Here is a 27,956-nt window from a genome sequence, read left to right on the forward strand (position 1 = left end):
TCAGAATCTTTATATGGAAATGTTATTAGAATTGTTATCACTAGTTACTGAATCCACTGTTACTAGTGTTCTGCTCAATGTTATTGAATTACATTGTACTTATCCCTATATAAACCCGCCATGAGCCGCAAGGGAGGGCGGTATAGAAACCTAAGGGAATGAATGAATGAATGAATGAATGAATGAATGAATGAATGAATGAATGAATGAATGTAAAAGGCATCTCTTCCCAGCAGACCATGTCAACGTTGGCTAGGAAAATGGCCTCTACAGGTCTGCAGGGGAGGGGCTCTCCTTGGTTTAGTATAGAGGAAGCTGTAGAGAGGGGTGGGCTCTGCTTCCCCCATCTATCCCCCCCACTCTCCTTATTGGCTGCTTAACAGCTGAGTGGCAGTTGGTTGCTAGGAGGTGGGACATGGTCTGCTGAAAAAGGCAATTATGACAATTAAAGCCATGTCCCTGAGGTGGGACATGGCTTTAATTGTCATAATTGCCTTTTTCAGCAGACTCATAGCCAAGTGTCTTTGGGTGGCTTCATACAGCCTAACCGCTGATCAGGAAGTTGCAGCTTTCTTCTGGAGCTTATTGAAGAGCTTTATTGAAGCTTTCGTCTGGAGCTTATTGAAGAGCTTTATTGAAGCTTTCGTCTGGAGCTTATTGAAGAGCTTTATTGAAGCTTTCTTCTGGAGCTTATTGAAGAGCGCTTATTGAAGAGCTTTATTGAAGCTTTCTTCTGGAGCTTATTGAAGAGCGCTTATTGAAGAGCTTTATTGAAGCGAGCTTTATTGAAGCTTTCTTCTGGAGCTTATTGAAGAGCGCTTATTGAAGAGCTTTATTGAAGCTTTCTTCTGGAGCTTATTGAAGAGCGCTTATTGAAGAGCTTTATTGAAGCTTTCGTCTGGAGCTTATTGAAGAGCTTTATTGAAGCTTTCTTCTGGAGCTTATTGAAGAGCGCTTATTGAAGAGCTTTATTGAAGCTTTCTTCTGGAGCTTATTGAAGAGCTTTATTGAAGCTTTCGTCTGGAGCTTATTGAAGCTTTCTTCTGGAGCTTTATTGAAGCTTTCTTCTGGAGCTTATTTCTTCTGGAGCTTTATTGAAGCTTTCTTCTGGAGCTTATATCTTCTGGAGCTTATTGAATCAGGAGAATTCGGCTCTCTCATTTATTCAGTCTTCCGACCAGAAAGTCTGTTTGTGAGGTTTGTGCTGTTGCCATAAAAATCCAAATGCTCTAAAGTAGCATAATTTTAAATTCTATTTTATGATCTGTTTTAAATTGTATCTTATTAAATGACCATATTCTTTTGGTCTCTTATGTATTAACTTCATATTACTTGGTCTGAACGACTGTAATAAGGTTTGAAGATGGTTTGTTTGGTCCAGAGGGTCGCTGTGTTGGTCTGCAGTGTAAGAGTGGTTTTGAGACCTTAGAGACCCACAAAAGTACTGGGCTATGAACTTTGTGACTTGGGTTTCCAAGCTCTAGATTGGGCCTAGAATGCCAAGAACTCCAGTGGAGTTGCGAACAACCAGGTGGTAGCTGGGGGTCTTTTCCTATTACAGCGTGGTCTAGTGGTTAGGAGCACCAACTTCTAAGCAAGGGTTTGAGACTCCTTTGAGATTCCTTCGGGTCTCTGGCGTCTAAAAACCAACTCAGGAACAACAGGAATCAGTTCACCTGGAGATAATGGCCATTTTGGAAGGTGAGCTCTATGGCATGATGCCCTCATTGAAGTCTCTCCCCTTCCCAAAAGCCGTCCTCAGGCTCCACCCCCAAAATCTCCAGGTATTTCCCTACGCGGAGCTGGCAACTCGACATTTACAGTGTGTCTCCCCCACCTGCCTGCCCAGGCAGGGCCACCTAAGCGGCTAACAATCAAAACAGCATAACAGAATGCATCATAAAACCAGCCCTGCCCTCCTCTGTCCCTGAGGCACAATAGGGAAGTGTGCTTGCTGCACCCTGCTGGAGCCAGAGGGGGGGGGGGGACTCCAGCCCGTGCTGAGCGAGACCACCTGCTCCGGCCGGGCTCTGTGGGGTCCAGGGCACTATAAGGAAGCCGGCCCTGATGTAGTGGCGAAGGGAGGAGCAACGTTTGCAAACAGCTGGCTGACCGCTGGGAGGGGCCAGCTGCTCTCAGACATCTCTTGGTCAAGCCTGAGAGAGCAACATCAAAGGCTGGCCCTTATTGGAGCTTATTGAGGTACAATCAGGTGTCGTCATGGTTTCTATTGAAGACTTTGAGTTTTGCTGCAGCTGCTTGAGGGATGCCAGCTCTGGGTTGGAAATTTCCTGGAGATTTGAAGGGTTGAGTCTGGGGAGGGGGGAAGGTTTGGGCCGTGGAGGGATCTCCAGGGGCTATAAGGCAGGGGTGGTCAAACTGCGGCCCTCCAGATGTCCATGGACTACAATTCCCAGGAGCCCCTGCCAGCATTCGCTGGCAGGGGCTCCTGGGAATTGTAGTCCATGGACATCTGGAGGGCCGCAGTTTGACTACCCCTGCTATAAGGCCTTGGAGTCCTTTTTCCAAAACAGCCGCTTTCTCCAGGAGACCCAAACTCTGTTGCCTGGAGATCAGTCATAATCCCAGATCTTCAGTTACCCCCCAAAGGCTGATGGCCCAATTTTACTGAATGAATGAACTGGCATATTGCTATATTGATTTTGATAGGGTTCTATGTAAATGTTCCAAAATGTTTTATGTAAACCGCCCAGAGCTGTAGGGAAGGGCAGTATAAACAAAAACAAATGTACTGGTTGAAATTGGCTGTTTTATCCATGGAATCAAGTAATAACTAGTGCACTTCTTAAGGACACAGGGAGGAACTACAGGCAGAAGAAAATTGAAAGAAATCTAAATATTTAATAGATAGTTAAGTTGCTTCTAGCTTCTACTGGTCACGATTAATTAATTATACCCGGGAGATGAATTTTAGATTTCTACTGATGTGAATTACTGATTCATTTATTATCTATTATTGTTTTATTTGTTGAGAAAATAATTTTGATTAAGCATGTGAAGATGAATTAGCACTGAAGGAGTTCCTGTTTATTATGATTTTAACCATGTATTGATCTCTGTAATTGTATATTAATATTCTTCATTATCATGTGGTACGATTTAATTATTTATAGATTCATTTTGGTCTCTAGTTGCCTTTTCTGGATCTGGTGATTTAGTTAATTGCATAGAATTGGGGAAAAAATCAGGAGCTAGTTGTGTTGGTGTGACGGTCATTATATGTGCTTGGATCAGATTTCATAATTTTGCCACATTAGAGCTCAACAAAAAAAGGAAATGGTAGCAAACAAGAACAAGGGACCTTCTGAGAGAAATGCAAGCAGAGTTTTGGAAATTCAACAAAACCTTGAAATAATTTTGAAAGGAAATACAAACAAAATAGAGCAGGGGTAGTCAACCTGTGGTCCTCCAGATGTCCATGGACTACAATTCCCATGAGCCCCTGCCAGCATTTAAGGACCTGCATTTGCTGGCAAGGACTCATGGGAATTGTAGTCCACGGACATCTGGAGGGCCACAGGTTGACTACCCCTGAAATAGAGAGACTGGAAGAAGGAAAACCCCCACTTGGCAAGGCCAGATGAGACTGATCACGCCAGGCCTCGGACACTAAGCCCTGGTGGGTGTTGGGGTGGGAATGCCAGGGTCCCTCCACAGAGGCAGGACAGGCAACCCTGCAGGGTTTTCAGGGCAAGAGGCATTCCGAGGAGGTTTGCCATTGCCCGCTTCTGGTATTCCTTGAGGGTCTCCCATGCAAATACTAACTGGGGCCAACTTTGAGCAGACGCCCCTCCCAGGAAGTCAAGCCGAAAGGGAGCAGGCCGGGGCCCACTGCAAAGATCTGGACTTTTCCTAGGTGCTCAGAGCAGCACTCCAACACGGTCTCGTGTTTCCCTCTGTTTCCACCAACAGGTTTCAGACTTCACCAGCCAAATGAATTTTCCGGTGGGAGATCTGCAGAAATGCCTAGCCAGTGGGGAATATGGGAAACTGAAGGACTGTCCCTTGTTTGAGAGTAATTTTGTCCAGGTGAGATGCAGGGGAAGGGAGCTGGAAGTAAAGGATCCTGGCGGCCAGACAGGGCTGCTGCGACCATTAGACTGATTTGGGGGTTATAAAAATGTACGAAGAGCCTTGCTGGGTCAGACCCATGATCCACCAAGTCTAGCATCTTATTGAGCACCGTGGCCAACCAGTTGCCCTGAAGGGCCACACAAGTGAGATACGGAGTCCCTCATGCTGCCTCCTCACACTGGTATCCGGAAGTTGACTGCCTCTGTATGCAGATCCCCTGAAAGGGGTCTAGCAGCCACATCAATGGTGCTATTTTTGCAGTGTGTGGTACAATTTCGGCCGTGCGATTGTTCTCGTCAGTCTTCCCACTGATTGTTCTTCGTGGTAGAAGAAGCCCTTCAAGGTGATTCTCTCCTTCCAGGTCACAAGATCTGGGGAAGTCGCCAATAGGGTCACGGTGGGAATTGCGGCCAGCAGCCACAGCTTGGAGCTGCCTGACCTCCTGCTGCTGGCCCGGCCCATTGAATACCCAATGGAAGAATGCACCTGTGAGCATCCGGAGCCCAAGCTGATCAAGAGAGAAGAGCTGCAACTTATTGCGTGAGTCTGGACAGTGATGCTTTTCTCTCCTGGGGCTGGGATTGCCAACTTCTAGGTGGAGCCTGGGCATTTCTTGGGATTTCAGCTGATCTCAAGGTTATAGGGAACAGCTATGGCGTTATACCTGTGGTTGCCAAGCTCCAGGTGCAGACTGGAGATCTCCAGAAGTGCAACTCATCTCCAGAAGACAGAGATCAGGACCCCTGGAGAAAAATGACTGCATCGGAGGGCGGGCATTATACCCTTATGAGGCCCCTCCTTTCCCCCAAGCCCCACCTTTCTCAGACTCTGCCCCCAAACTCTCCAGGTATTTCCCAACCTTGAGTTAGAAATGCTAATTATATGCGCCAGTCTGTCCTCTCCAGGATCCACCCACAAATGTCTGGTTAATGTCCTTCATTCAGCATCTACAGGCCTTTTGCAGGTGCAGCCCCAGGATGGCTCAGTCAGCCGTCTACAGGGGAACGGCCTTCTCACTTGTGGCCCCGCCCCTGTGGGAAGCACTCTCAGGCTGTATTATTCTGGTTGGCTTTTGGAAGGTAACCAGATGTTGAGGCCATTTTAATAGTGGTGTGGTGATAGCCATGTATTTTAATGATACTATTTTATATTTGGTTATTTGTTTTTATGTTGTTTTTTTACTTTACTGGTTTTAAGGTAAGTCATCAAGAGACCCTTTGGGTGAGTAGCAACTAAAGAAAACCTAATGAATTAAAAAAATGTATAAACCAGGAGCTGGCAACCTTCCAAGGGGGAAGTGTGCTGCTGGCTGGAAGTTTCTCCTGTGACTGTGGCTATGATGATCCAGCGATGGGAAAGTCCCTCTCCGCATGCCCAGAGCGGTCCCCGGGTTTTTCCCCCAGTAGATGTACACAGAAAAAAACTGTCCCGGCTAATGCAAACTGAGGAGACCTCAGGATCTTACCACAGTCTCAGAAACAGATGCTGGTGGAATCCAGGGGAGTAATTGTGCTGCTCTGTTAACAGCCAAGGCAAAATAAAATTGTCACACCTTAAAGACTCGCAGATATATTGTGGCATAAGGGTGCAAAGGCAACAACACATTTGTCAGATGTGCAAAGTGCTATTCCCAGTTGGTTTACACACAGGCAGATGCAAAGAGAAAAAAAAACACAGTGGAAAGAGTATAGTTCCAGGTCGCCAACTGGCAGGAGGGAATGTCCTGCCTATTTCACAGAGGAATCTGGGTCATCAAAGGTTTTCATGGGACGGAGTTCAGTAAAATCACCTGGCATTTGCTGCAGATCAAGGGACAGCCTGAGGGGCCAGTTTTGCAAGTTGCAGGTTTCCATAATCCAAAGGCCAGGAAGCCCAGGAGGAGCCCTCTGGTCTGCAAAAGAAGGACAGTGACCATGCTCAAGAGCTGCAGTGGGGGACAGGGTCAGCTGCTCCCACACTGGGATTTCTGCCCCCAGAGAGAGGAGCAGGAAGCCTGCCTCTTCAGAGGAAACGTCCACCAGATGGCGGGCCCCTTTGGAGCACAACTTTCCCTTTAAAACCCTTCCTCGGGCTGGTGCAAAGGGACCCTTGTGAGCTGGCTGTGCGTGGTGGGGCAATTGGATCCATAGGTCTCCTTGGGCCAGTGCAGGGTCTCCACCAGTACAGGGAGTGAGCAGGTTACTGATCTGAGCCTTAAGGGCAGGATGGTCCTACCAGGGCACTCTAGCTGATGACACCAGACCAACATGTATCCCCGCCCCCCAAAGATCACATCCAGGATGTGGCCTGCTTGGTATGCGGGGCCAGTAAGAAATTGGGAGAGTCCCAGTACAGCCGTGGCAGACACAAGGTGTTTTCTAAAGGGGCCTCTAGCTTTGGTGTTAAGGAGGGGGGGGTGTCTGCCACAAATTAGGAGCCTCTGCTAAGAGGAGCTTCTATTCTTGTGGATTCTTCTTGGCCCATAGACAGAAAGCCTTGTAGGACAACAGGGATATCAGACAGCACAGTCACAAACTGAGACCAGGCAGCAGGGCAGGGTGTTGTTTTTTTGGCCCCTTTATTGACACACCTTCCTCCTACCTAACAGACTCATGCCTCTGAAGTTTGTCCGGATCTACGTTCATGAAGCGAACCGGCACCAGTTGAAAGTGTGCCTGGCCAATGGCCGCAAATTCTACCTGCAGCTTTTGGGCCATCCTCAAAAACTGGACTACGTCTTCGGACAGTGGGTACGGCTGCTGTACCGGCTGAGATTCTACCGCACAGATGCCCCCATCAGCTATCAGCAGGTGTACCCAAACTACCCCCGCCGTTATTTGTCCGGGAATTCGTCATAGGTAAGCCAGAGAATAAATGTTCTGGGGACCACCTCCTCATACCCATGTGGGTGGCTGTAAGACCCATGAAGTGCATCATGAGTGCTCTTTGGGAGCGGGAGACCATGAGGCAATGAGGCCCGGGGGAGTGGCCGTTGGATCTTCCGGGAGAACACAGACAGAAAGGGAGACCTGCAGAGCAACCAGCCACAGACCTTAGTGGGGGAAGTAAGAAGCGATGTGAGGCCTAGTTTCAGGTCCTTTCAACAATTCTGGATACCCCAGAATGCCTCAGCCTGACTGCTTCCATGTTTGTCCCTCTTTCCATAGGAGAAAATATGAGTGGGCAGCCCAGGAAAGGACGAGGAGGCTTAAGGGAATTCGGGCTATCCAGCCTGAAGAACTCATGCAAGACTGGCTCATCAGGCTCAGAGGCCATTCATTCTTGCAAGAAGTGCCTTCCGTGATGCGACAAGGGACACAAGATTGCCACAGCAGGGATCCTCCTTGGGCTTGGACCCCAGTCGTCCCCTGTGGGAAGTTGCTACCATGAAGGAGACAAGGTTGCCCTCAAAGCCTGGCTCCTCAGTCTTGGACAACATCCCTCCATGCAGCAGGTTACTGTTACGAAAGAGACAAGACTGCCCTCACAAGCAGCTTCTCAGACTTGGACACTAATCCTTCTTACGGGAAGTTGCTGGAATAACCCTACAAAGAACATAAGGCTGCCCTCGCAGGCCAGCTGCACAGGCTTTGACATGATTTCTCCCAAGAGAAAGTTGCTGCAATGACCCTACAGAGAAGTCAGGGTTGCCTTTGGTGGCAGCCTCTTCGATCTCGTACCTCCATGCTCCTTGTAGAAAGTTGCTCCAATAACCCTACGAAGACCAGGTGGACCTCATTATCAGGCTATTTGGTCTTGGACATTCCACTTTGCAGAAGTTGCTGCTACCACCCTACCAAGAAGACAATCTCCCCCTGGCTGCTCCTAATAAACAGTGTTTTGTATTCATGCTTAGACCAGCCTCCCCTCAACACCCAAGCCAAGATCATTTCCACAGCTGAGCCTCCTTCCACTGCCAGTCCCCAGTCTTTCTAGGAAGCTGGACAGATGCATAGATTGTCCCATCAAGGTCACTTTATTGATACAACAATCAACCGGACAGACACTCAGACAGATACAAGGCAGTTGGCTGCTATATGGTAGTGGCTTCAATCCGAGCGCAAGATGTCTGGCTTGCTCTTTGGTGGAGGGAGATGAACACCTTGATGCCCCCCTGCAGCACATGTAGGATGGGACCCCATGATGAAAAGGTCATTTGTGAGCTGGGGGGAGAGCAGAGCAGGGTTCAACAGTGTTGACTCTTTTGAGACCAGCAAGGGAATTCACCCAGCCAATTCCCTCCACACCAAACCTCCCTGAACACACACAAATCCCTGAAACATGGTTTATGCATTCTGTTTCTGGATTTTGACTCATCCCCTTCCACAAAGTAATTTTTCTCCCTGGTATGAAACCCATAGTCCACCCACACACACACACCCCCACACACCCCCACACAAGCCACATGCTCAGCCCCCTGCCCCAAAAACAAGAACCCATATATTTCTACACCAAGTTGCTTCTAAAACCAAAATATGATTGAAATCCAAAGGGCTCTGTGTGTCTTCCCTGCACACAACAGGAAGGGATGGCTGGGATGGGATGGCGGCTACCTACCCTCTTCAGCCCTGGCAGTTGTGGCGAGAAGATTACTGGGGTGCTGGGGAAGGACAGAAAGAGAGAGTGTTAGGCAGGGGTTCTCGTGGGCGTTCGAGGGAGAGGGAGGGTGCCACTTCCCCAAAGAGAAGACGTTCTCAGCCCATCCCCTCTTTTCACCTTTGACCTCCAGCTTGCACTCCACAAAGGCTTCGCCCAGCTCGTTGATGGCCTTGCAGGAGTAGGTGGCGCTGTCAAAAGGGCTCGGCTTGCGGATGTTGAGGGTCAGCACCCCTTGGCTGTTCTTCTGGAGGAACTTGGAGTCCCCACTGAGATCCATTTTGTTCTTCATCCAGATCACTTTGGGCTGGGAACAGACAAAGACAGGGAGAGTTTAAAAGGGAGCCAATTGAAACCTAATCGTGGCCACCATCCTCATCCTAATTCCAAAGTCCTCGTCGTGGACTCAGTTCTAGCACCTCCCATGCCCCAGAGCAATCCGTTTCATCCAGGAAGATTTGTACAAACCTTACAATGTGCAAAAACCTGATTTCAGAATTTGCAATTTTTTAAGCTGTGAAATTGAAAATGTGTGTCACTTTTTAAATAAATGAGGCACAGTTTGTAGAGGATTCCCAGCAATGGGGCCCATTTCTCCACAGAAAGATAAGGCTCTCTCCTGTTAGCGGTAATAGAGGGAGATGCGGCTGTACCTGCTGGCAGCCCTTTCCAAGAGGTTTCTGCAGCACAAACTCCTAAAGGCTGAAGCCAAAGCTGTGGAGTGAAATATTGATGCCAGCTGGGTACAATAATTAAGTGACCTTGCTATAACTGATTATCTTCCGATCTCTTGATTCTATCGGTATTTCTCTTTTACTTTTAATCCCTGAATCTTTATTCCCCCAAGGCTTTTTTTTCAGAGTTAGAAATGCTCAAATGTAGCCAACCAGAATGGTTCTTTTTAATTAATTACTTAATTTTTGCATTTTTATGCCGCCCTTCCCCGAGGGCTCAGGGCGGCTCCCAACGTTTAATACAAAAAAGGATTAAAGCATTAAAAACCAGTTTACACTCAACTCAGGACCTTCAATACGTGGTACGTCCACTGCTGGAAAAAACCATCACTGGATCCCCAGGACCCAGCCAATTGATGCCCCATTTCCCATCTGGCATTTCTGGGGGAGGGGACTGAAAGTGCCACCATGGACCAGCTTTCAGCATATTTGGAGGAGGCTTCGGTCCCTGATCCTTTCCAGTCTGGCTTCCATCCTGGCCATGGGGTGGAGATGGCACTGGTCTCCCTGATGGACGATCTCTGGTGCCAGCTGGATCAAGGCAGATTGGCGCTGCGGGTGCTGCTTGAAGTGTCAGCAGTGTTTCATCAGCAGTAGTAGGCCCTGAGCTTCTTGTTCATCGCCTCACACAGCCTTACATTGGCTGGTCTCCTCCCTCCAGAGCTGCGGTCAGAAGGTTGCAGTGGGGGAGAACAAGTTGCGGGCTTTTCAGCTCCCCCGTGGGGTTCCACAGGGCGTGATTCTCTCCCCCACATTGTTTAACATCTTTATGGCCCAACTGGTCCAGCGCTTTGGGCTAGGTTGTCATCAATATGCAGATGACGCCCAGCTCTACCTCCCCGGAAACATAGGCCAGATGTTTGGAAGCAGTGATGATTTGGCTAAAACAGAGTCACCTGAAACTCAACCCTCCAAAATGGAGGTCCCATGGTTAGGTAGGAAAGGTTCAGATCAGGAAGCACGCCTACCCAGACTGGATGCTATGCAGCTTCAGGTTGCCCTGTCTGCCAGGAGCCTCGGTGTGATCTTTGATGCTTCCCTCTCCAGGGAGGCTCAGATCACCAGAGTAGCTCAGTCAGTGTTTTCCCATCTTCACCAGGCAGAGCTACTAGTCCACTACCTGACCCTGGAGCACCTGGCCACTGTGGCCCATTCTACAGTCCTCTCCAGACTAGACTTCTGTAACTCACTCTACCCGGGCCTACCCTTGTCACTGACTCAGAAATTGCAGCTGGTCCAAAACGCAGGTGCTAAGAACACCTTGGAGAGCCCACCTCCAGCTTGTGCTGAAGCAGCTGCAATGGCTGCTAGTTGAATTCCAGGTATGGCTCAAAGTATTGTTTTTGACCTTTAAGGCCATCCACGGTCTGGGTCCAGCACATCTGAGGGACCCCTGTCTGCCTATGCCCCCCTGGAGAGCTCCTTGCTCTTCTAGCACCAATGGATTGGTTGTCCCTGGTCTTTGGGTCCTGGCCCCTACCTGGTGTGGAATAAGCTCCCAGAAGAGCTGAGGGCCTTGACAGACCTGAATCAGTTCCTCAGGGCCTGCAAGACGGAGTTCTTCCACCAGGTATTTGGTTAAGGCCAGGATAGCAGCATATCCCATCTTGCCCTCCCCCCCCCCCCCAAAAAAAAACCCCTTGAAATCTGAATGCCTCATGCTGCTGGAAGCCTGCAGCTTGGTTTAATATATGAACCTGATTACAGCAAGACTTAAGGGTGGGTAATGATGATGTAGCGCAGGGTTAGTCAAAGTGCGGCCCTCCAGATGTCCATGGACTACAATTCCCAAGAGCCCCTGCCAGCATTCGCTCATGGGAATTGTAGTACGCGGACATCTGGAGGGCCGCAGTTTGACTAGCCTGATTGTAGTGTATATTGAGGTCATGCTAGAGAATCCTGGGAAACAGCTGTAGCCGTCACTGATGAGGCTTGGGAATGCAATGTACAGCAGATCTCTGGATTCCTCCTCTTGACTACGTAAAAGCATTAGCACCTGCTAGAGTTCAAGAATTTCTGTTACATATTTTGACAGCTGCCAGACTGGCATTTGCACAAACGTTGGAAAACAAGAATGGAAACTATTTAAAATCTACTGGTTCACACCATGTGCCTTGATTACATTAACGGCTTATCAAAAATCATCTGCCAGGTGTCAATTGGCAGTAGAGGTTTGAAGGTCTGTTGCTCAATGCGGGGCAAAAGAGCCCTCTGTTTTGGATACCGATGAGGCTTACTTGACTCTTACCACGTTCTTTCCAAACGAATAAAACAAATAAAAAGTAGACCACCGGTGTCATCTCACCCATCCACTCCCCCGTTTTGTTTTCCCTTCATCCTGTTGCCTCACAGCCCTGGGTCTCCCAATCTGACACCCCTCCCAAGCACCCCATTTCATCCGACTCCATTCCCTCACTCAAGACATACTTTGGGGTGTCCCCTCACAGCACAATTGAGGGCGGTGGTATAGCCAGCCACCACGGTCCGATCCACCAGTGGCGTCAGGAACACGGGGGCCATGCGGAAGTCATGTTCTTTGTAGTCCATCTGTTTACAGACGATTCCTGGAGGGAATGGGAAACAAGAAAGGGAGATATCCTGCGGGAGAGTCCCATGAACCCTGCAGCCCTAGAATTCGAAGTGCTTCTCCGAGGCATCCTACAAGGGCCCTTTCCTCAGAAAATATCTTGAAATGTCTTCTAACCCATTAGCTCACCAGACAATCAAAAGAGGATGCCGCATCAATTTTTCCTTTGGGTTGAGATGACAACCAAGCCTTCCTGCAAAATGCCTACAGGCTCTCCTCTCCGAGCATGGAAGAAACCCAGGTCATCAATTCAGGGATGTGCTTACCAGTTTTCTGAATGTAAGCAGTGTTTTTGGAGACTCCTGGGTTCTCACTCAGGCCACAGATGTTCTCACTGAAGACCCGGAAGTAGTACTCATTCCCCATGATAAGGTCAGACACAGTGCAGCGAGTGAGACGGTTGTGTTCATAGACCGTGAACCATTCCTTGAGGAAGGAAAGCAGAGACAGGTGTACATTTAGGGAGGGGGTCTTATATAGAAACAAGGGGTGAGCAAAAGGTTCAGGCCAAATCACTTTGGATCAATTTGGAAGGTTCAGATTTAGTGAGATTCAGAATTCGCAAATCAATTCAGCTCCATTGTAAGCATTAAAAGGGTGGTACAGGGCTCTGCTGCTGGGCTCTAATACTGTTTCTCCTGTCCCTGAAGAAATGCTCCCTTCCCCTCTGTTTCAACTTCAGAGATTCTCTGATGTGAACTTGGCCCTTTTGGGTTGAATCCCCAGGGATTTGGTGATTCTGCTGGACTTGTTTTGTCTTGCCCCCTTTTGTCCACCATAGGAAACTATGGAGGATGGGGACACCCTCTTGAAACTTGTGGGTTTACTTATAAAGAGGCTCCAGCAGCTATGCTACAAATTTGGTGCCTCTATCTCAAACCCTGCACCCACAAGAGCACTGAACAGACAGGATATTCCCCATAGACTTTAATGGCTCCATAGGTTACAAGGGAGCCAAAAAGATTCAGGAATTCCAAATCAAAAGCCGAATCAATTAGAGTTTCATGATTCAGGTCCCAAATCACACTAAAGAATCCTGCGTGTAGTCTGCACCGCAGTTTGAATGAATCCCTCCCAACTACACTGAATTCGATGTCCATTTTGGTTTGGGACGCTTTAAATTTTCCCTCTGCAACATGCATGATTGATCCAGAGAGACCCTACAAAGTGGATATAAGCTTTGATATTTGAAAAATCACCATCAGGAAGTGTGCAGATTTCTGCTTTGTGAAAATAAACTCCCTTCCCCGGGCCTCGTAGCAAAGCAGTCTTCCCTGATTGGCCAGGGCATCAGTTCAAAGACTTCCTGGTTCCCATTTGCAAGGTTTGTCTTAAAGTGACTGTGCTCCAGAAGCCCTAACTTCTCTCAGCAGAGATTTGCCTCTTGTTCTTTCCCTCTCCTCTGCTGTTTCCAATCCTCTCCCACCTCCACCCCCACCCCTGCTGTGATTGGCACCACTCCCCGCTCTGAGCTTCCCCAATCAAATGCAGAAGACTTTCTGTTTAAATGGGAGGGGGGAGATAGAGGAAGACCCGAGTTCAAATCGTTCTGAATTCTGCAGGATCCTCAACGGAAAAAACGAAGTAAGTGCAGAATCAGCCCTTGTGCAGCAAAAACTGGGGTGGATGGGGTGGAAATCAGAATCAGCATTGATTTGTGTTTTGTTTTCCAGGATTAGATGAACCAAATGTCCACCCCTAAGTAGAGACAGGGTATGGATGAGCTTGGGAGACTTTCTGCTATTAAGTGCTTATCACCAGCAGGGTAATGCACATTATGGGTCAAATGAGAAGTTATGCAGAGATGCATCTGATGCCACCTTTTCTGAAGTTTAGTATCATCTGCCAATTTAATAAGCACCCCCACTATTCCTTCATACATATCCTTTATGAATATATTGAACAGCACAGGGCCTAGGACAGATCCCCGAGGCACTCCACTTGTCACTCCTCTCCAAGAAGATGACCAATCATTTACAAGCCCCCTTTGGGTGCAATCTGTCAACCAGTTCTCAGTCCACCTAACAGTAATAGGATCCATACCGCATTTTACCAACTTGTCAATAAGAATATCATTTGGGACCTTATGAAAAGCCTTACTGAAATCAAGGTAAATTATGTTCAAAGCATTCCCCTGATCTAGCAAGGTAGTAATTTTATCAAAAAAAGAGATAAGGTTAGTCTGACATGACTTGTTCTTGCGAAAGCCATGCTGACTCTTAGTAATTACAGTCATCCACTCTAGTTGCTCAAGGACTGACTGTTTGATGATATGTTCCAAAATTTTGCCAGCTACAGATGTCAAGCTGACGGGCTGGTAGTTACCCAGATCCTCCTTTTCCCCCTTCTTGAAGATGGGCACAACATTTGCCCACCACCAATCTTCTGGCACTTCACCTGTTCTCCAAGAATTGTCCAAAATAATGGACAGAGGCTCAGAAATTACATCCGCAAGTTCTTTTAGTACCTTTTAGTACTGTTTGGTTTCATTTAAAGAAACCAGGTGTTCATGAACTGCCCCTTACAGTGGCATAGGATATACTTCTCTTGCTGGCCATTTTCTCTTCCCAGCTGTCTCTGCTGACCATTATGGGGGTTCTAACTACCAGAAAACAGTCTTGGAATCCTATCAGGGAAAAGAGGGAGAAACACTCTGGCTGGAAACCAATAATTAATCTCAGTCCCATAATGCCCTCTCAATGTCCTTCAGTAAATAATGGCTGGCTTTTTAATGAGTGTTTTTGTTGCTGTTAAGCTGTTGTGACTTTTTTATCCTGTTTTCCTTATTGAGCTGCCTCAAGCAGGTTGTTTGGAAATGTGGCATATACATTTTAAAATTTTTTTTTTCATTTATACCCCAATGGGGAGCCAAAGTGGCATGAGAATGTTCTCCCCTTCTCCATTTCATCTCCACAAAAACAACCCTGTGAGGTAGGTAAAGCCAAGAGTGCATGACTTGGCCACAGGTCACCCAGCAAGCTTCTATGGCAGAGTCGGATTTGCACTTGGTTCTTCCAGATCCTAGTCCATCATTCTAACCACTCTACAATGCTGCCCCCGCAGCACGTGTGAAACTCTCCAGTGCCCCAGCTGGAACTGGCCTGGATTAAATTCTGGCCACAAGTCAATTATAAACCCCAGGCTAGTAGGGAACTCTTCCTCCGAAAAGTGTCCGCACTAATTGAGTTCCTTTCAATACAGACAGAACTCTCGATAGCCCAGGCTGGCCTGGCCTGATCTCGGGAGCCGAGCAGGGTCAGCCCTGGCTGGTATTTGGATGGGAGACCTCTGAGGAATGCCAGGATCTGGATGCAGAGGCAGGCCATGGCAAGCCACCTCTGGATGTCGCCTGCCTTGAAACCCCTGCAGGTCGCCCTAAGTCCCGTGTGCCTCAATGGCACCTTCCGCCTCCCAATCCTGACCTCAGCTGGGGTCCCTGGGAAGTGCCCTGCCATCCACGTGCAGGAGACACAAAGAGCTTCCCCACATCTCTCTGCATTGCTGACCCCTGGAAATACCCGCTTGGAGGCTGCAGGATCCCTGCAGGAACAGCCATGACTGGAGAGAAGAAGGACAAGGGGGTGGGGTTGACCTCATCCACACTCTGCTGGGGGAGGAGGAAGGAGGCCCCATTTCAGGTCCTCACACCCTCTGGGCCTCCTGCCAGCCTGCGCAGCTGTTCCTTTATGCTGGACCTGTGAATCCAGGCCTGATTTCTCCAGGGACCAGAGAGAGCTGCAGCAGCGCTGAGGAAAGAGGAGGAACTGCCCCTTCTGCATGTGGAGGGGCAAGATGCTCCCTACTGACTCAAGGTCTGGGAAGAGGTGGCCACAGTCTTGGACGTCCCAAAAATGTATAGCTGCCACCAGTAGGCATTTTCAGCTGGGACCTGCATTGGATTGTCAACTCCAGGTTAGGAAACCCCTGAAGATTTTTTTTTTGGGGGGGGGGGCTTGGGGAGGGTGAAATTTGAGAGGGGAGGAACTTCAGTGATGTATAATGCTGTACAGCCCCCTCCCCCTCCAAAGCAGCCATTCTCTATTGGGGCTGGAGGTCAGCTGGAATTCTGAGAGATCTCCAGACCCCACCTAGAAGTTGGCAACCATGGGCCTGAAACGAACCAGGTTATGAAAAAGGTTTAGATGTGTCCTTTCTCGAGAAAGCTTGGCTGAGGGGGCGAGTTGTCTTACCATGGTCTTCTTGTCCGCTTTTTGGATGGAGTAACCCGTGATCTCCGAATTCCCGTCATCCTTGGGGGGCTCCCACTCGACCAAGGCGTTGAACCCCCAGACCTCCTTCACCATCACATTGTGAGCTGGACCCGGCTTCTCTGCAAGGGAGGCGGGGATCACGGTCAGGGCATTGCAGAAACAGAAAGCAGAGTCCGCAGGGCCCTCTTCTCAGAGGAGGTGCCTAGCTTAGGTTAGATGTAGGGGAGAGCGCTGAGCCCCTGGAAGCTCTCATACTGCCTCCAAGGGTGACTTAGGCCCACCATGTGCTGTTTCCCCTACTGCAAAGGAGATGCACGCCTGTTTGCAAAGTGCCATTAAATTGCAGCCAACTTCTGGCCACCCCAGCAAGGGGCTTTCACGGCAAGTGAGAAGAAGAGGTGGAAAAGAAGAGGCATTCCTCAGCAGAGTTTTCCTTGGAGGTCCCCTGCTGAGCTGCTGAGATCTGCTGATATTGGGCTATACCAGGGGTAGTCAAACTGGCGCCCTCCAGATGTCCATGGACTACAATTCCCAGGAGCCCCTGCCAGCATTCTCAAGTTAGGGGCATTCGCTGGCAGGGGCTCCTGAGAATTGTAGTCCATGGACATCTGGAGGGCCGCAGTTTGACTACCCTTGGCTATACCATCCCACCTTCCCTCCCCCAAAGTAGATAGAGAGAAAGGGGGGGGGGTTTAAGCTAAGCTGAACAAGGACTGCTAGATAATTAATTTAATCTCCTTTTGGGAGGATCAGGGTATAATATCTGTAATGGATCCCGTTGAGTTTTATCCTGCTGAGAGTTAATTGTGTTAACTATATGCTTTGTGTTTGTTGTTCAGATTCTGTTCCTATTTTTGTCCTGACTGGGGGAACTTTCAGCTTAAGGCTGCAGCTGCGTTTTAACCCACAGTTGGCTTCCATGTCCACTTTGAGCCACTTGGGGGGGCATTTCAGAGCCAAAAAACATGTGGATGAATTAATTGCTGCTCTATCACTCTGCAAACACCTGCAGAACAAAGAGAAACATGGGAGGTTTTTTAGGTCTTGTTCTTTGAACATGATTTGAGCCAGCTTACTGTAATGGTTAAGAGCAGTGGCCTCTAATCCAAAGAACTGGGTTTGATTCCCTCCTCCTCCTCCACATGCAGCCAGCTGGGTGACCTTGGGCCAGTCACAGTTCTCTCATGGCTCTCTTATCCTCACCTACCTCCCCGGGTGTCTCTTGTGGGGAGAGGAAGGGAGGTGATTGTAAGCTGCTTTGAAACTCCTATAGTAGTTAAAAGTGGGGTACAAAAAGCAGCTCTTGTTTTCTTTTTAATATACAAGTGAGTATGGCACATATCAATGAATCCTGTGCTGATATGAGTCAGTTACCCTTCCCCGCTGAGTGGCTGGCTGTTCTGCATCGTGGCCTCCCCCTCCTCCTATTGGGGAACAAAGAGTCCTGTGGGTACTTGCCTGAAATGGGCTGCATTCAGTTGTCCAGATACTCTAACTAAAAAGAGGTTTATCTGGTCAGGTTTGTTTGCTCCACTGACTCCTTCCACCTCCCTCCCCCTCTAGCATGCAGAACATTGCTGCGGGATTCCCATCTTAATCAAATGCCTTTGTTTAATTCAAGAGCCTCTTGTGGCGCAGGGTGGTAAGGCAGCAGACATGCAGTCTGAAGCTCTGACCACGAGGGAGTTCGATCCCAGCAGCCGGCTCAAGGTTGACTCAGCCTTCCATCCTTCCGAGGTCGGTAAAATGAGTACCCAGCTTGCTGGGGGGTAAACGGTAATGACTGGGGAAGTCACTGGCAAACCACCCCGTATTGAGTCTGCCATGAAAACGCTGGAGGGCGTCACCCCAAGGGTCAGGCATGACCCAGTGCTTGCACAGGGGATACCTTTACCTTTACCTTAATTCAGGGGTAAAAGTGGGGTCACTACTTAGTAAGAAAGTGGTCAGAGTGGTAGCTCCTATCCTCTGCTTTGAGCACTCAGGAGAGTGATGGCTCTGGCAGGAATTGGTTCCCTTTGTGGTAAGGTCTAAACACAACCCATGGATTCAGCTGAAAGGTACTTCCTTTCCCCAAGGCCTGACAGCAAGGAGAAAGCAAGCAAGCAAGCAAGCAAGGCAGAAAGAAAGAAAGAAGAAAGGCATGCCTAGCCTATTTGGAAAGGAGGGAAGGAGCTGGGTGGGCGCCAGGAGGTACTACCCACACCATATGTCTCTTCTACGGACCTGCCCACCCCATATGTCTCCTCCACCGGCCAGTCCGCCTGCCACTGAGGGACCCACAGGAGGGCCACTGGCCAGCCTGCCAGAGTCCTCTTGCACCCTCCCAAGCAGCACCCAGGGGACGCACCCTGGCCACAATACCCTGGATGCATTACTGAACCTATGAAGTTGCCTTACATTGAATCAGACCAGTGGTCCATCAAAGTCAGATTGCAGAGCCTCTCCAGGGTCTCAGGGTCTGTCCCATCCCCTCTGACCTTTTAACTGGACATCCAACTGAACCTTTGTTGGAATTGCAATCAGCAAGTAATTTGGTGAAGTCAGCCTTGAGGGGCTGTTGCTACACTGTTTAAACAGCTGAGCTGTACCTGTGTGTTCACTAGCAGCAACAAGTGGTCATTGGTGAGATCACAGAGAATTCTGAGTTATGCACTCTGGGGATTCCTTTATTTAAGATGAGCTCCCACCCACTTCTGCTACTTTAGGAAGGAGAAGCACCATGTGGTTTGCTGAGGCAAGCAGTAGCTATTAAGGCTCTCAGCTTTCTCCATTTGCTGATGTGTGGGCATATAGTCTGCTTGCAGCCCAGTTATAGAGGCTTGCAATATTTTTGTAGCTACTCTTTAAGCTTTTGTACTCTGCTTCAGTAAGGAGACTGAAACAGATTAATATTATACGTATTTATAAATAATCTTTCCAGTAAAGATTTCTCTCTCTCAAACCTCAAAGCATCCATAAAGGTAACTAATAACTGCATATTTTCAAATGCTCTCTTACTCTGCAGTGGAATTTCTCTGAAGGGACTCAGCATCAAGCCGAGTCCAAATGTCCCAACAACCTGGGACCTGCATGTCAAGCAGATACTCTTCCACTGAGCCCCCTGCCCTTCACTCTGGTGCAGGCTCCTTTCTTTCCCAGCTGTTTTACTTAACCTCCCACCCTGCAATGTCCTCCTGCCTCCGGTGCAAAAGTCTGCCACAGAAAGGAGACAGCAGTGAATGAAGGACCTGTAACCACTTGTGTCATATGGGCGAAGAGTGGACTGTAGGGGGCAGATAAACCAGTGAGGAAAAGAAGTACCTTGTAGCTCTAAGCTTTCTTTCCATGCCCCCTTGATAACCTTGCTCTTCCTGCTGGGAAGCTTGACTCTAAAAGCTTTGTATAGCTCCAATGAAGAATAGCCCTCATGGGCATTTAAAAAGAGTGTTGAAAGGATGTTCACAGTGCCGGGAGATGCTGGCCGAGTGTCTGCCTGTTTTCAGTCCGCAACAGACAAGCCAAATCCCAGCCCCTGTCCGATGGTGCAGTGAAGGCTGGGAACAGCAGAGGACAACGCTGAGGGGAGAATCTTCCCCAAGAGATTCCTCTTCAAAGGCACGTCGGCAGCAGGCCCTTGGAAGATGCTAAATTTCACTTCAAATGTAACGGAGGCCAAACAGGGATTAGAGGCAGCAGATCAAAACTATGTTGTCCGGGAAAGGAGGAGGGAGATGATCAGCAAACTCTTCTGCAGCATTCGAGGGGAGGCGGGAGCGACATCTGGCTTAAGCCATCAAGGAAGCTTAAATATAGAGCCAAGGAATACGATCTCTCTGCACTGGATGAGGGAATGCGGGAACTGGAGGGGGTGCCCAAGGAGACTGGGAGAGCTGGGCAGGCAGAGGGGTCCCAGGCGTGGAGCAGAGGAAGGAGGGGCCGCAAGGCCAGAAGCCCTGTAGAGATGAGATCCAGTCCCAAAGGGGCAGCATGTCTCTGAAGGAGGACAGAATCCTGACAGAACAGGGGGCAGCAAGCACCCAGGATTGCTCCTCTGACCCTCGACTGCCAGCCCTTCTGAGCGTTCACTAATGCCACCGCCACTGTCTCCTTCATCTCTCCCGTGTCAGGCCTGGGAGCTGGGTGCCTGGAAGGTTCCCACCAGAACTAGGGGCAGGGGAGTGGAGACAGGGGGAGTGGGACTGGATTAAAGCTCATTAACAGTTTAGCAGCTGCAGTGAGAAGAAAGGGAAAACTGTGCCCAGGGCCTGGCTGTCTTTCCTTTCCACCACTGCATCTAGGCCCCCTCCCTAGTCCCAGCAACAAGAAGGAAGGCAGGGTGCTCGCTTCGGCAGCACATATACGTACTAAAATTGGAACGCTACAGAGAAGATTAGCATGGCCCCTGCGCAAGGATGACACGCAAATTCGTGAAGCGTTCCATATTTTAAATAAAAAAATAAAAAGAAGGCAGGCAGGCAGGCAGGCAGGCAGGCAGGCAGGCAGGCAGGCAGGCAGGCAGGCAGGAAGGAAGGAAGGAAGGAAGGAAGGAAGGAAGGAAGGAAGGAAGGAAGGAAGGAAGGAAGGAAGGAAAGAAGGAAGGAAGGAAGGAAGGAAGGAAGGAAGGAAGGAAGGAAGGAAGGAAGGAAGGAAGGAAGGAAGGAAGGAAGGAAGCTGCCTTATACTGAATCTGACCAGGCCTGCTGCACTCTGTATTTAAACCTCTGCCCCCCCCCCATACTTCCTTATCCTGTAGCTTTATAGTCTTCCACACAAATATGCAACCCCATTCCCCTTGAAGGCATTTTTCCCCACGGTGGTCATGCTGCTGCTGGTTGCTCAATTCCAACTTGCAACAGATTCCATGCAGCACAGGGTCAGTTGATTCCCCCCCCCCTCGGAAGCTGTGGTTTCCCACTTTTGCAAGAGGTGTGTTTTGCATCACGGCCACCCCGCCTCTGGCACACTTGTCTGTCCACCATCATGATTCTCTGTCTCCTTGTTCTATTTTGGGGTTACTCAAGAAGAGCCCAACACAACACTTTTTAACAACCCCCCCCCAACCATGTATCTGCATAGCCCTGCCCCAGAATAACACAAGGCGTGAATCCTTTGGTAATGCTAATTTCTTGGAGGGTGCTGGGTGTCCCATGGTGGTCATCTACACGGACACGACTAACTGGCCTCCATCTGCTTGGGAGAAGAGGGGTGAGGAGCTTTTCAAACGTTATTAATAAATAGTATTTAGCATATGGCCAGTGTAGTGTGGCCAGGAGTAGAGACAGGCATGGACTTCAACATAGCCACAGAAAGGCCAGGTTCGGGGGTTTGTGAAACCAGGCCCCTTACGGCCCCACAAGGCCATGTGAGACTTTTGACTGTGGCAGGGCAGGCTCAAAGGGGGGAGCCGCGACCTGAGCGGAATTGCAATGGAAGTCGGCTGAAGGGGGGTTTGGGCTGTAGTTTCACCCCTTGGAGTCCCCATAAATCAATCCATAAATTGCATCTCTGCCCCATTGTCCTTGTCCCAGTGCCGTCTTGGGGTGGATATGCCAGGTTCTCACGGGACAGAACATGGAGTTGTGCCGCCCCCACCCATTCTTCCCACACTGGCCGGCCCACCACCTGCGACACCTCTCAGGGATGCCCTGCTGGCTGGCACGTGTCTTGTCAAAGTGGAGCCCGGAGTCTGGTTTAGTGTTGGGCTCCCAAGGCCACTTTACCACCAGTGTTGCTTTGCTGTCCTCTCGCCTGCCAGTGATGGACACACAGGTGCAGTTAGGGAGGTGGGGGACACCCGCCTAGCCATATGAGCCACAACTACCCCAACCACTAAGGGGGCAGTGTTCTGGCTGTGTGCCAGCACCTCGTCTCGCATTCTGACCCTAGGTTTGGGGGTGATCATACATCTTCTGCATGGGTGTGGTCTCTGGCTCCAGTGTTGGAGTCTTGCGTCTCATGGGAAACAATTCCGTATCGAAGGGAACCGCTCCACCAGCCTTAAACTGGAATGCAAGAAAGGTGTGTGGGTGACCAGTTCCCTGGCGGAATAGGCTCCCGGAAGAGCTGAGGGCCCTGCCGGAGCTTCTTCGGTTCCGCAGGGCCTGGAAGACGGAGCTCTGCCACCAGGTCTTTGGTTGAGGCCAGGAGGTGGAAGGCTTGGCCCCTCCTACGGCCCCTCTGGCATCTTGGGGCGCTGTCTTTTACATCTTCCTGAGCACACAGGACATCTACAGCAGACATTTGGTGGGTTGGGAGGGGATTTTAAATGTTGTACTGTTTTTTATTGTTTTAATCAATGTTGTAAGCTGCCATGGGCTAGCTGGTCTAGGGGAGGCAGCGTCAAAGTTGAATGAATGAACGAACGAAACTAGAGTGGGTGGGCAGACATAGATGCATGGGTGGCCATGTGTGTTGAGGAGGAGGAGGAGGAGGAGTGGATCTCTTCTGTATGTGGAAATGAGTGTGAGGCCCTCCTTCCAAGCCTTATCTCTGTTGCTTTAAATCTGTTTCCTGCCAAGCTGATTGGGCAGTTCCTCAGACGACCCATTCCACCTTCCACAGTCCTGCCCCTCCTCTTGATTCACGTCGCATCTGTGTTTAACGTAGCCAAAAAAAGTCCTTACCCACAATGCGGATCTTGATGACGGCTTTGTCTACCATGTTCTCAATCTGAACGGAGAGCTCGTAGTGGCCTGAATGGTGCCGGGCAGCTGAGCGGATGAAGAGGATGGTGTCTACCTCTGTGGTGCGGATGGCCACCTCCTTGGGGTCCAGAGGCTGCCCATCTTTTGTCCATGTGACTATAGGGCGAGGTTTACCCTGGAGTTGGCAAAACAGTTGGCGTTGGGCCTTCCTGCGGTCATCTCCCCTCCCCTCCCCAGCTCTCCCAGACCGTGAGGTTCCCTTCAGCAGAGGCCGGGATCTCTTCCCCTGGGGGTGGATCCAAGCAGTTTTTCTAGGGATGAAAAAATTAAGGGCGGGACCCTTTTGGCAACCAATAAGGGATTATATGGGAGGCACAAAAGCCGTGCGGCTGTAAAGACAGGAATAAGGCAAGAATGAGTGAAAAAGCTGGATGGATCCACCCAAGTACTGGGAGCTTCCTCAGCTGAGACCCTCAGGTGACAGCAGCAATTTCCAACATGGCATCTGTGGGCCAAAACATTTCCTGTTGCCTGTTCTCTTCCTTCCCCAAACAAAGCCAACCTTGGCTTTCCTCCAGCCCACTGGAGTTTCAGGTGGAATCACTTTTGTGTCTGCATGGAGTGTCCTTCATATAAAACTCTCTCCGTCATAAGGGGAGACTTAGCCTGGAACTGCCCCATGGCCGCCATTTTGTGCTGGTGGCACCCACTGAGCGTCCTCAAAGTTCCAAAAGGTTCTACAGCAGGGGTAGTCAAACTGCGGCCCTCCAGATGTCCATGGACTACAATTCCCAGGAGCCCCTGCCAGCGTTCGCTGGCAGGGGCTCATGGGAATTGTAGTCCATGGACATCTGGAGGGCCGCAGTTTGACTACCCCTGGTCTACAGCCTCGACAAAGCAGAGGACTCCTGGGCTAGGGGGAAGTAGGCCAGAGGCTCCAGAGGCAGGTCATAAAATGTTGCACCTTCTTGACTCCTTCAGCTTTCCGGATCCGAGGCTTGAAGCCTAAGCTGCCTTTCCTCTTGCGATAGGCACAAGGAGGGGAGGCAAGTTTCCTGGGCTTCCCTTTGGTCCTGGGCTTCCCTTCCCCAAACGCCCATTGACTACTAGTCCTTGATGCCCTCAGATTTCCATCCTGTTACTATCCTCCCCCCCTGCATCCTTCCAGCCCTTGATTTTCCTAAACAGTAGAAGCACAAGCTCTAAAGCAGCCAAAGGAAAGGCCAGTCCTTTTTCTCTGCTGCAGGAGGCAGACTCCTGAGTGCTTCATGGAGGTGGACACTACAAATTGCCTACTGGTCAATTCTATGCCAGAGTGGCCAAACTGCCAGCAGGGGCTCATGGTAGTTATAGTCCATGGGCATCTGGAGACCCACAACTGGGCCACTCCGGCCTATACCTTGCCATCACTGCTGCTGTTCTCCTTGCCAGTAACCGCACTGGAGTGTCCATAGCATCCAGCACATGGGTAGGTAAAAACAGACAGCAACACAGCCAGTAAAGGCAAGCAGAGGGCCCCAGCACGATGCCACGGGCACAATCCCTTGAGCTGTGCTGCTGGACAACTCATCATTGGGCCCACTGGCAAGGCCAGGTCTAGTCCCCTGGTTAGGACTCAACAGGCCACTCCCCACCACACAAGCTGCCTCTCTGTGAACTCAAACTGACCAGAGAAATATTGGTTTCACTCGTACACCAGAAGGGCAATTTGCAGGCATATGCAGCCTCCTTCTGCCTGGGGGCCATGTAAGGAATTAAACCCTTCAAGTTCAGCTCACTTTCACTGTTAAAATTAGGATGCCTGGTCTAAAAGATGCTTGGTTTCAAATGCTAACACGAAGCAGTAACGGCTGATGGTTTAAATCCCCTCTCTGCCGTTGCTCTCCTTGCTTGGAACAGCACTGGAGGGTCTAAAACATACAGCATACGGGTAGGTCACCTGAAGTCCGTATTTTGTGGACAGAATAAAATGCAGAATCTCTGTGTCTGTCAACGGCTGAGGACTTCAGCATTATATGCGTCCCCCTGCCATTCCCCCAGTTACTGGTTTCCCCCACCATTACTCACCTGGAAAGGGATCACCAAGTTGACTTGCTCCCCAACTCTCCTGATATAGGTCTGTCGGAGGTGGCGGGGAAGACGGATCTTGGGCTGCTCTGCAGCAAGAAAGAAAGAACAGAGAATCCATGCTGTGCAGACACATCTTCAGAGGTCATTTCTAGGTTCATCCCTTTCACCCCTCTGCCTTGCTTTAGGAATTCTTCAGAGCGTGCTGCCCAGCAAGTCCTTAGCATGCATTCATCAGTTGGTTGTATAAGAAGAAAGCCGGAGGAATCATTCATTTGGCTGATGAGTGTCTGTCAGGATCAGCCCCCTGCTCTCTGCCATGGCTGAGTCGGGCTGACCAGAGAGACTCCATCTTCGTTTGTGTGTAACCTTCTTTTCTTTATGACTCTGTAGCAACTCTTTGAACCTCTTCTCCACTTAGATGGCCCTGAGCTTTTCACACTGCATTCTCCCCTGCTGTGATACTCTGTTGCAAGTATCCCTGTAAACATCTTATCTACAAAGAGAGGCGCCAATTCAACCAAGGCCGCGGAGCCAGAGACGGTCTGGCAGGAAGCCCAGGATGGCACCTGGTGAGCGGGGAATATTCCTCCCTGGGGACTGGGGACCATTTGGGCGGGAGAATTGCATTGATAACTGCTTGCTTGCCCGATATCGAACAGTCTTGACTTCAGATGTTAGAGTGTTCAGAACCACTTCCAATTAAAGCTTTCTATTCAACCAGAAGCCTCATTGTGAGTCTGTCTGCCTTTGACAGTGTCAAGGGCTGAGAACCCCTGGGCTTGAGAGACCAAGGAGTCGGGCTGTCTACCAGCAAAGCAGGTGTTCTGCTACTACCCCATGGCCTTCTCTTGAATGAAGACTGAAAGATCGAGGATTACGGGTCAAGACTCCTCAGTGGACTTACGGACAATCTCTCGGATGGTGACAGGCTGTCCAAAGGTGGCTGGTGGACTCCTGCCTGCGATATTGACCGCAACAACCCGGAACAGAAGCTTCTCGCCTGTAGGAAGGTCCTTGGCAGTATAGCCACAGCGCTCCACCAGCTCTGTGTTGGCGGCTATCCATTCGTCCGCTGGAAAAGGGGTGGAGAAGACAAGGTTAGAGGGCCAAGGCAGTCATGGCAGGCTCTATCCTGACGAGAGAAAGACCAGACGGTGCCTCAGACAGAGTCCCACTGCTAGTCAGGGCTGTCTACTCAGACTCACAGCAGCTCCCCAGAGCCTCAAGCAGAGGGTTTTAGCATCACTTATGGGAATCCTAGAGCAGGAAGAGGCCAGGCAGGCCATCGAATCCAACCTCCTGCTCTATGCAGGATCAGCCTAAGTCCCTTATACGTTGGAAAGGGAGAGGATCAAACATGAAACCTGCATGCACAGCAGATGCTCTACCACAGGGGTAGTCAAACTGCGGCCCTCCAGATGTCCATGGACTACAATTCCCATGAGCCCCTGCCAGCGTTCGCTGGCAGGGGCTCATGGGAATTGTAGTCCATGGACACCTGGAGGGCCGCAGTTTGACTACACCTACTCTACCACCAAGTCTCAGGGATTGGTCTGCTTTTGTTATTTTTGTCTACACAGACTGGCAGCAGCTCTCTGGGTTCTCAGGTCAAGGTCTTGCACATCATGTACTACCTGATCTTTCTGACATGGAGAACCTGGGGATGGAGCCAGAGGCCTTGTGCATACCAAGCATGCACCTCCACTATTGCCACTGGCCCTCGTAAATGTGGAATGTACTCCTGCTAGAGCTACCAAAGGCACCCTCTCTAGCTTTTAGGAAGGGCAGAGGTTCAAAGTGCTTTTCTTTAATTGTTTGGACAAATGCAGAGGGCTGTCTAAGTTTCAGCTTTTTTGACTCTAGTTTATAGGTCTGAATTCCTGTGTTTTAAACTGATTTTGTTATTGCTGAGACATTGCCTTGAACCATCTTTTTTGGGGAATGGTGTTTTTGGAAATGCTCTGATTAATTAAAAAAATAAAGGTGAGAGCCTCTACAAGGTGCCTTCTCAAAGGGTCACCTTCATCCTCTGCACTGGAGGAGAATAGTTGGGACACAGGAAAGAGGAAGGAAGGAAGCTGCAACTTCCTGGCTACCCCACAGAATCACAAGCATGACGAAATGATACATGACTAAGAAAATACCCAGAGAATGAAGAAATGAAGCAACAGGACAACGCAGAGGACGAAGGGGACCAGGGCTAGGGGTACCAGGCAGGGCTTGGCAACTGGCAGGAATGTTGAGGGGAGGGGGCAGGCCAGTGTCACGGGGAGGAGTTTTTTTTAAGCAGCTTCATGTTCTTTAAATATTTGAAAGGTTGTCACTTGGAGGTGGGCAGGATGCTGTTTCCGTTGGCTGCAGAGGAGAGGACACGCAGTAATGGGTTTAAACTTCAAGTACAACGATATAGGCTAGATATCAGGGAAAAGATTTTCACAGTCAGAGTAGTTCAGCAGTGGAAGAGGCTGCCTAAGGAGGTGGTGAGCTCCCCCTCACTGGCAGTCTTCAAGCAAAGGTTGGATACACACTTTTCTTGGATGCTTTAGGATGCTTTGGGCTGATCCTGCGTTGAGCAGGGGGTTGGACTAGATGGCCTGTATGGCCCCTTCCAACTCTATGATTCTATGATTCTTACCAGAAGTGGCAAAGGGCAGCTCCAGGGATTGCTGGTGATTCTTAGAGGTACCTTGAAAGCAATTCCCAGGGGCTTTCTGCACTGGGATCCTTGTAGCAAATTGTTTGCTGAACAAATAATAGCCATTTAAAATAGTGGAATTCGTCATTATGCATACCTGCCTTTGTAGTGGAATCCAGTTGCGTTTTGTATCGTTTCCCACAGGCTTCCGGTCTCGGCAAAAATCGCTAGAAAGGAAGCGCTATTGCCGAGCTCGTCCCGCCTCTGGCTGTCAAGCAGCCAATGGGCGGCCGTTAGCATGCTCCCAAACAGCCCCTTTCCCTTTAAGAAAGTTAAAAAAAAAACACACACGTTGCAACGAATCTGTGTTGATTCGTTGCAACGGAGAGACCCATCCAGCTTGCAGGTGTGTTTGAGCTGTCG

General features: G+C 49.7%; 2 protein-coding genes and 1 non-coding gene across 5 annotated transcripts in view; 2 read left to right on the plus strand and 1 right to left on the minus strand.

Moving 5' to 3' along the window:
• The first annotated feature begins 964 nt into the window (after positions 1-964).
• GARIN5A (golgi associated RAB2 interactor 5A) lies at positions 965-8,079 on the plus strand. Of its 2 annotated transcripts, none has more exons than XM_077314303.1 (5): positions 965-1,197; positions 3,934-4,050; positions 4,457-4,635; positions 6,683-6,932; positions 7,242-8,079. In XM_077314303.1, the coding sequence occupies exons 2-4, from the start codon at positions 3,955-3,957 to the stop codon at positions 6,930-6,932; spliced, it is 525 nt and encodes a 174-aa protein (XP_077170418.1). In that variant the 5' UTR covers positions 965-1,197; positions 3,934-3,954; the 3' UTR covers positions 7,242-8,079. The 2 variants fall into 2 exon arrangements, with proteins under 2 accessions (XP_077170418.1, XP_077170417.1); XM_077314302.1 differs by lacking the exon at positions 965-1,197 and adding an exon at positions 1,947-2,202.
• MYBPC2 (myosin binding protein C2) overlaps positions 8,032-27,956 on the minus strand; it is an 84,514-nt gene continuing 64,589 nt past the window's right edge. For both annotated transcript variants that reach the window (XM_077314300.1, XM_077314301.1), the window contains 9 exons: positions 25,803-25,970; positions 24,896-24,984; positions 22,808-23,003; positions 16,182-16,321; positions 12,258-12,417; positions 11,832-11,968; positions 8,791-8,977; positions 8,632-8,674; positions 8,032-8,237 (listed from right to left, as the gene is read on the minus strand). In XM_077314300.1, the coding sequence (XP_077170415.1) occupies positions 8,664-8,674; positions 8,791-8,977; positions 11,832-11,968; positions 12,258-12,417; positions 16,182-16,321; positions 22,808-23,003; positions 24,896-24,984; positions 25,803-25,970 (1,088 nt within the window). In that variant the 3' untranslated portion in view covers positions 8,032-8,237; positions 8,632-8,663. The remainder of the gene's footprint in view (positions 8,238-8,631; positions 8,675-8,790; positions 8,978-11,831; positions 11,969-12,257; positions 12,418-16,181; positions 16,322-22,807; positions 23,004-24,895; positions 24,985-25,802; positions 25,971-27,956) is intronic.
• On the plus strand, positions 20,521-20,631 carry LOC143826856 (U6 spliceosomal RNA). The gene has a single exon (XR_013227139.1). It is a non-coding gene; the product is annotated as a U6 spliceosomal RNA (small nuclear RNA).

Source organism: Paroedura picta, chromosome 16, assembly GCF_049243985.1.
Source record: "Paroedura picta isolate Pp20150507F chromosome 16, Ppicta_v3.0, whole genome shotgun sequence".
Taxonomy (NCBI): domain Eukaryota; kingdom Metazoa; phylum Chordata; class Lepidosauria; order Squamata; family Gekkonidae; genus Paroedura; species Paroedura picta.

Coding starts and splice junctions, on each gene's coding strand:
- GARIN5A (XM_077314303.1), top strand. CDS start 3,955: ATGAATTTTCCGGTGGGAGATCTGCAGAAATGCCTAGCCAGTGGGGAA. Junction 4,051..4,456: donor TTGAGAGTAATTTTGTCCAG/GTGAGATGCAGG, acceptor CTCTCCTTCCAG/GTCACAAGATCTGGGGAAGT. Junction 4,636..6,682: donor GAAGAGCTGCAACTTATTGC/GTGAGTCTGGAC, acceptor CCTACCTAACAG/ACTCATGCCTCTGAAGTTTG.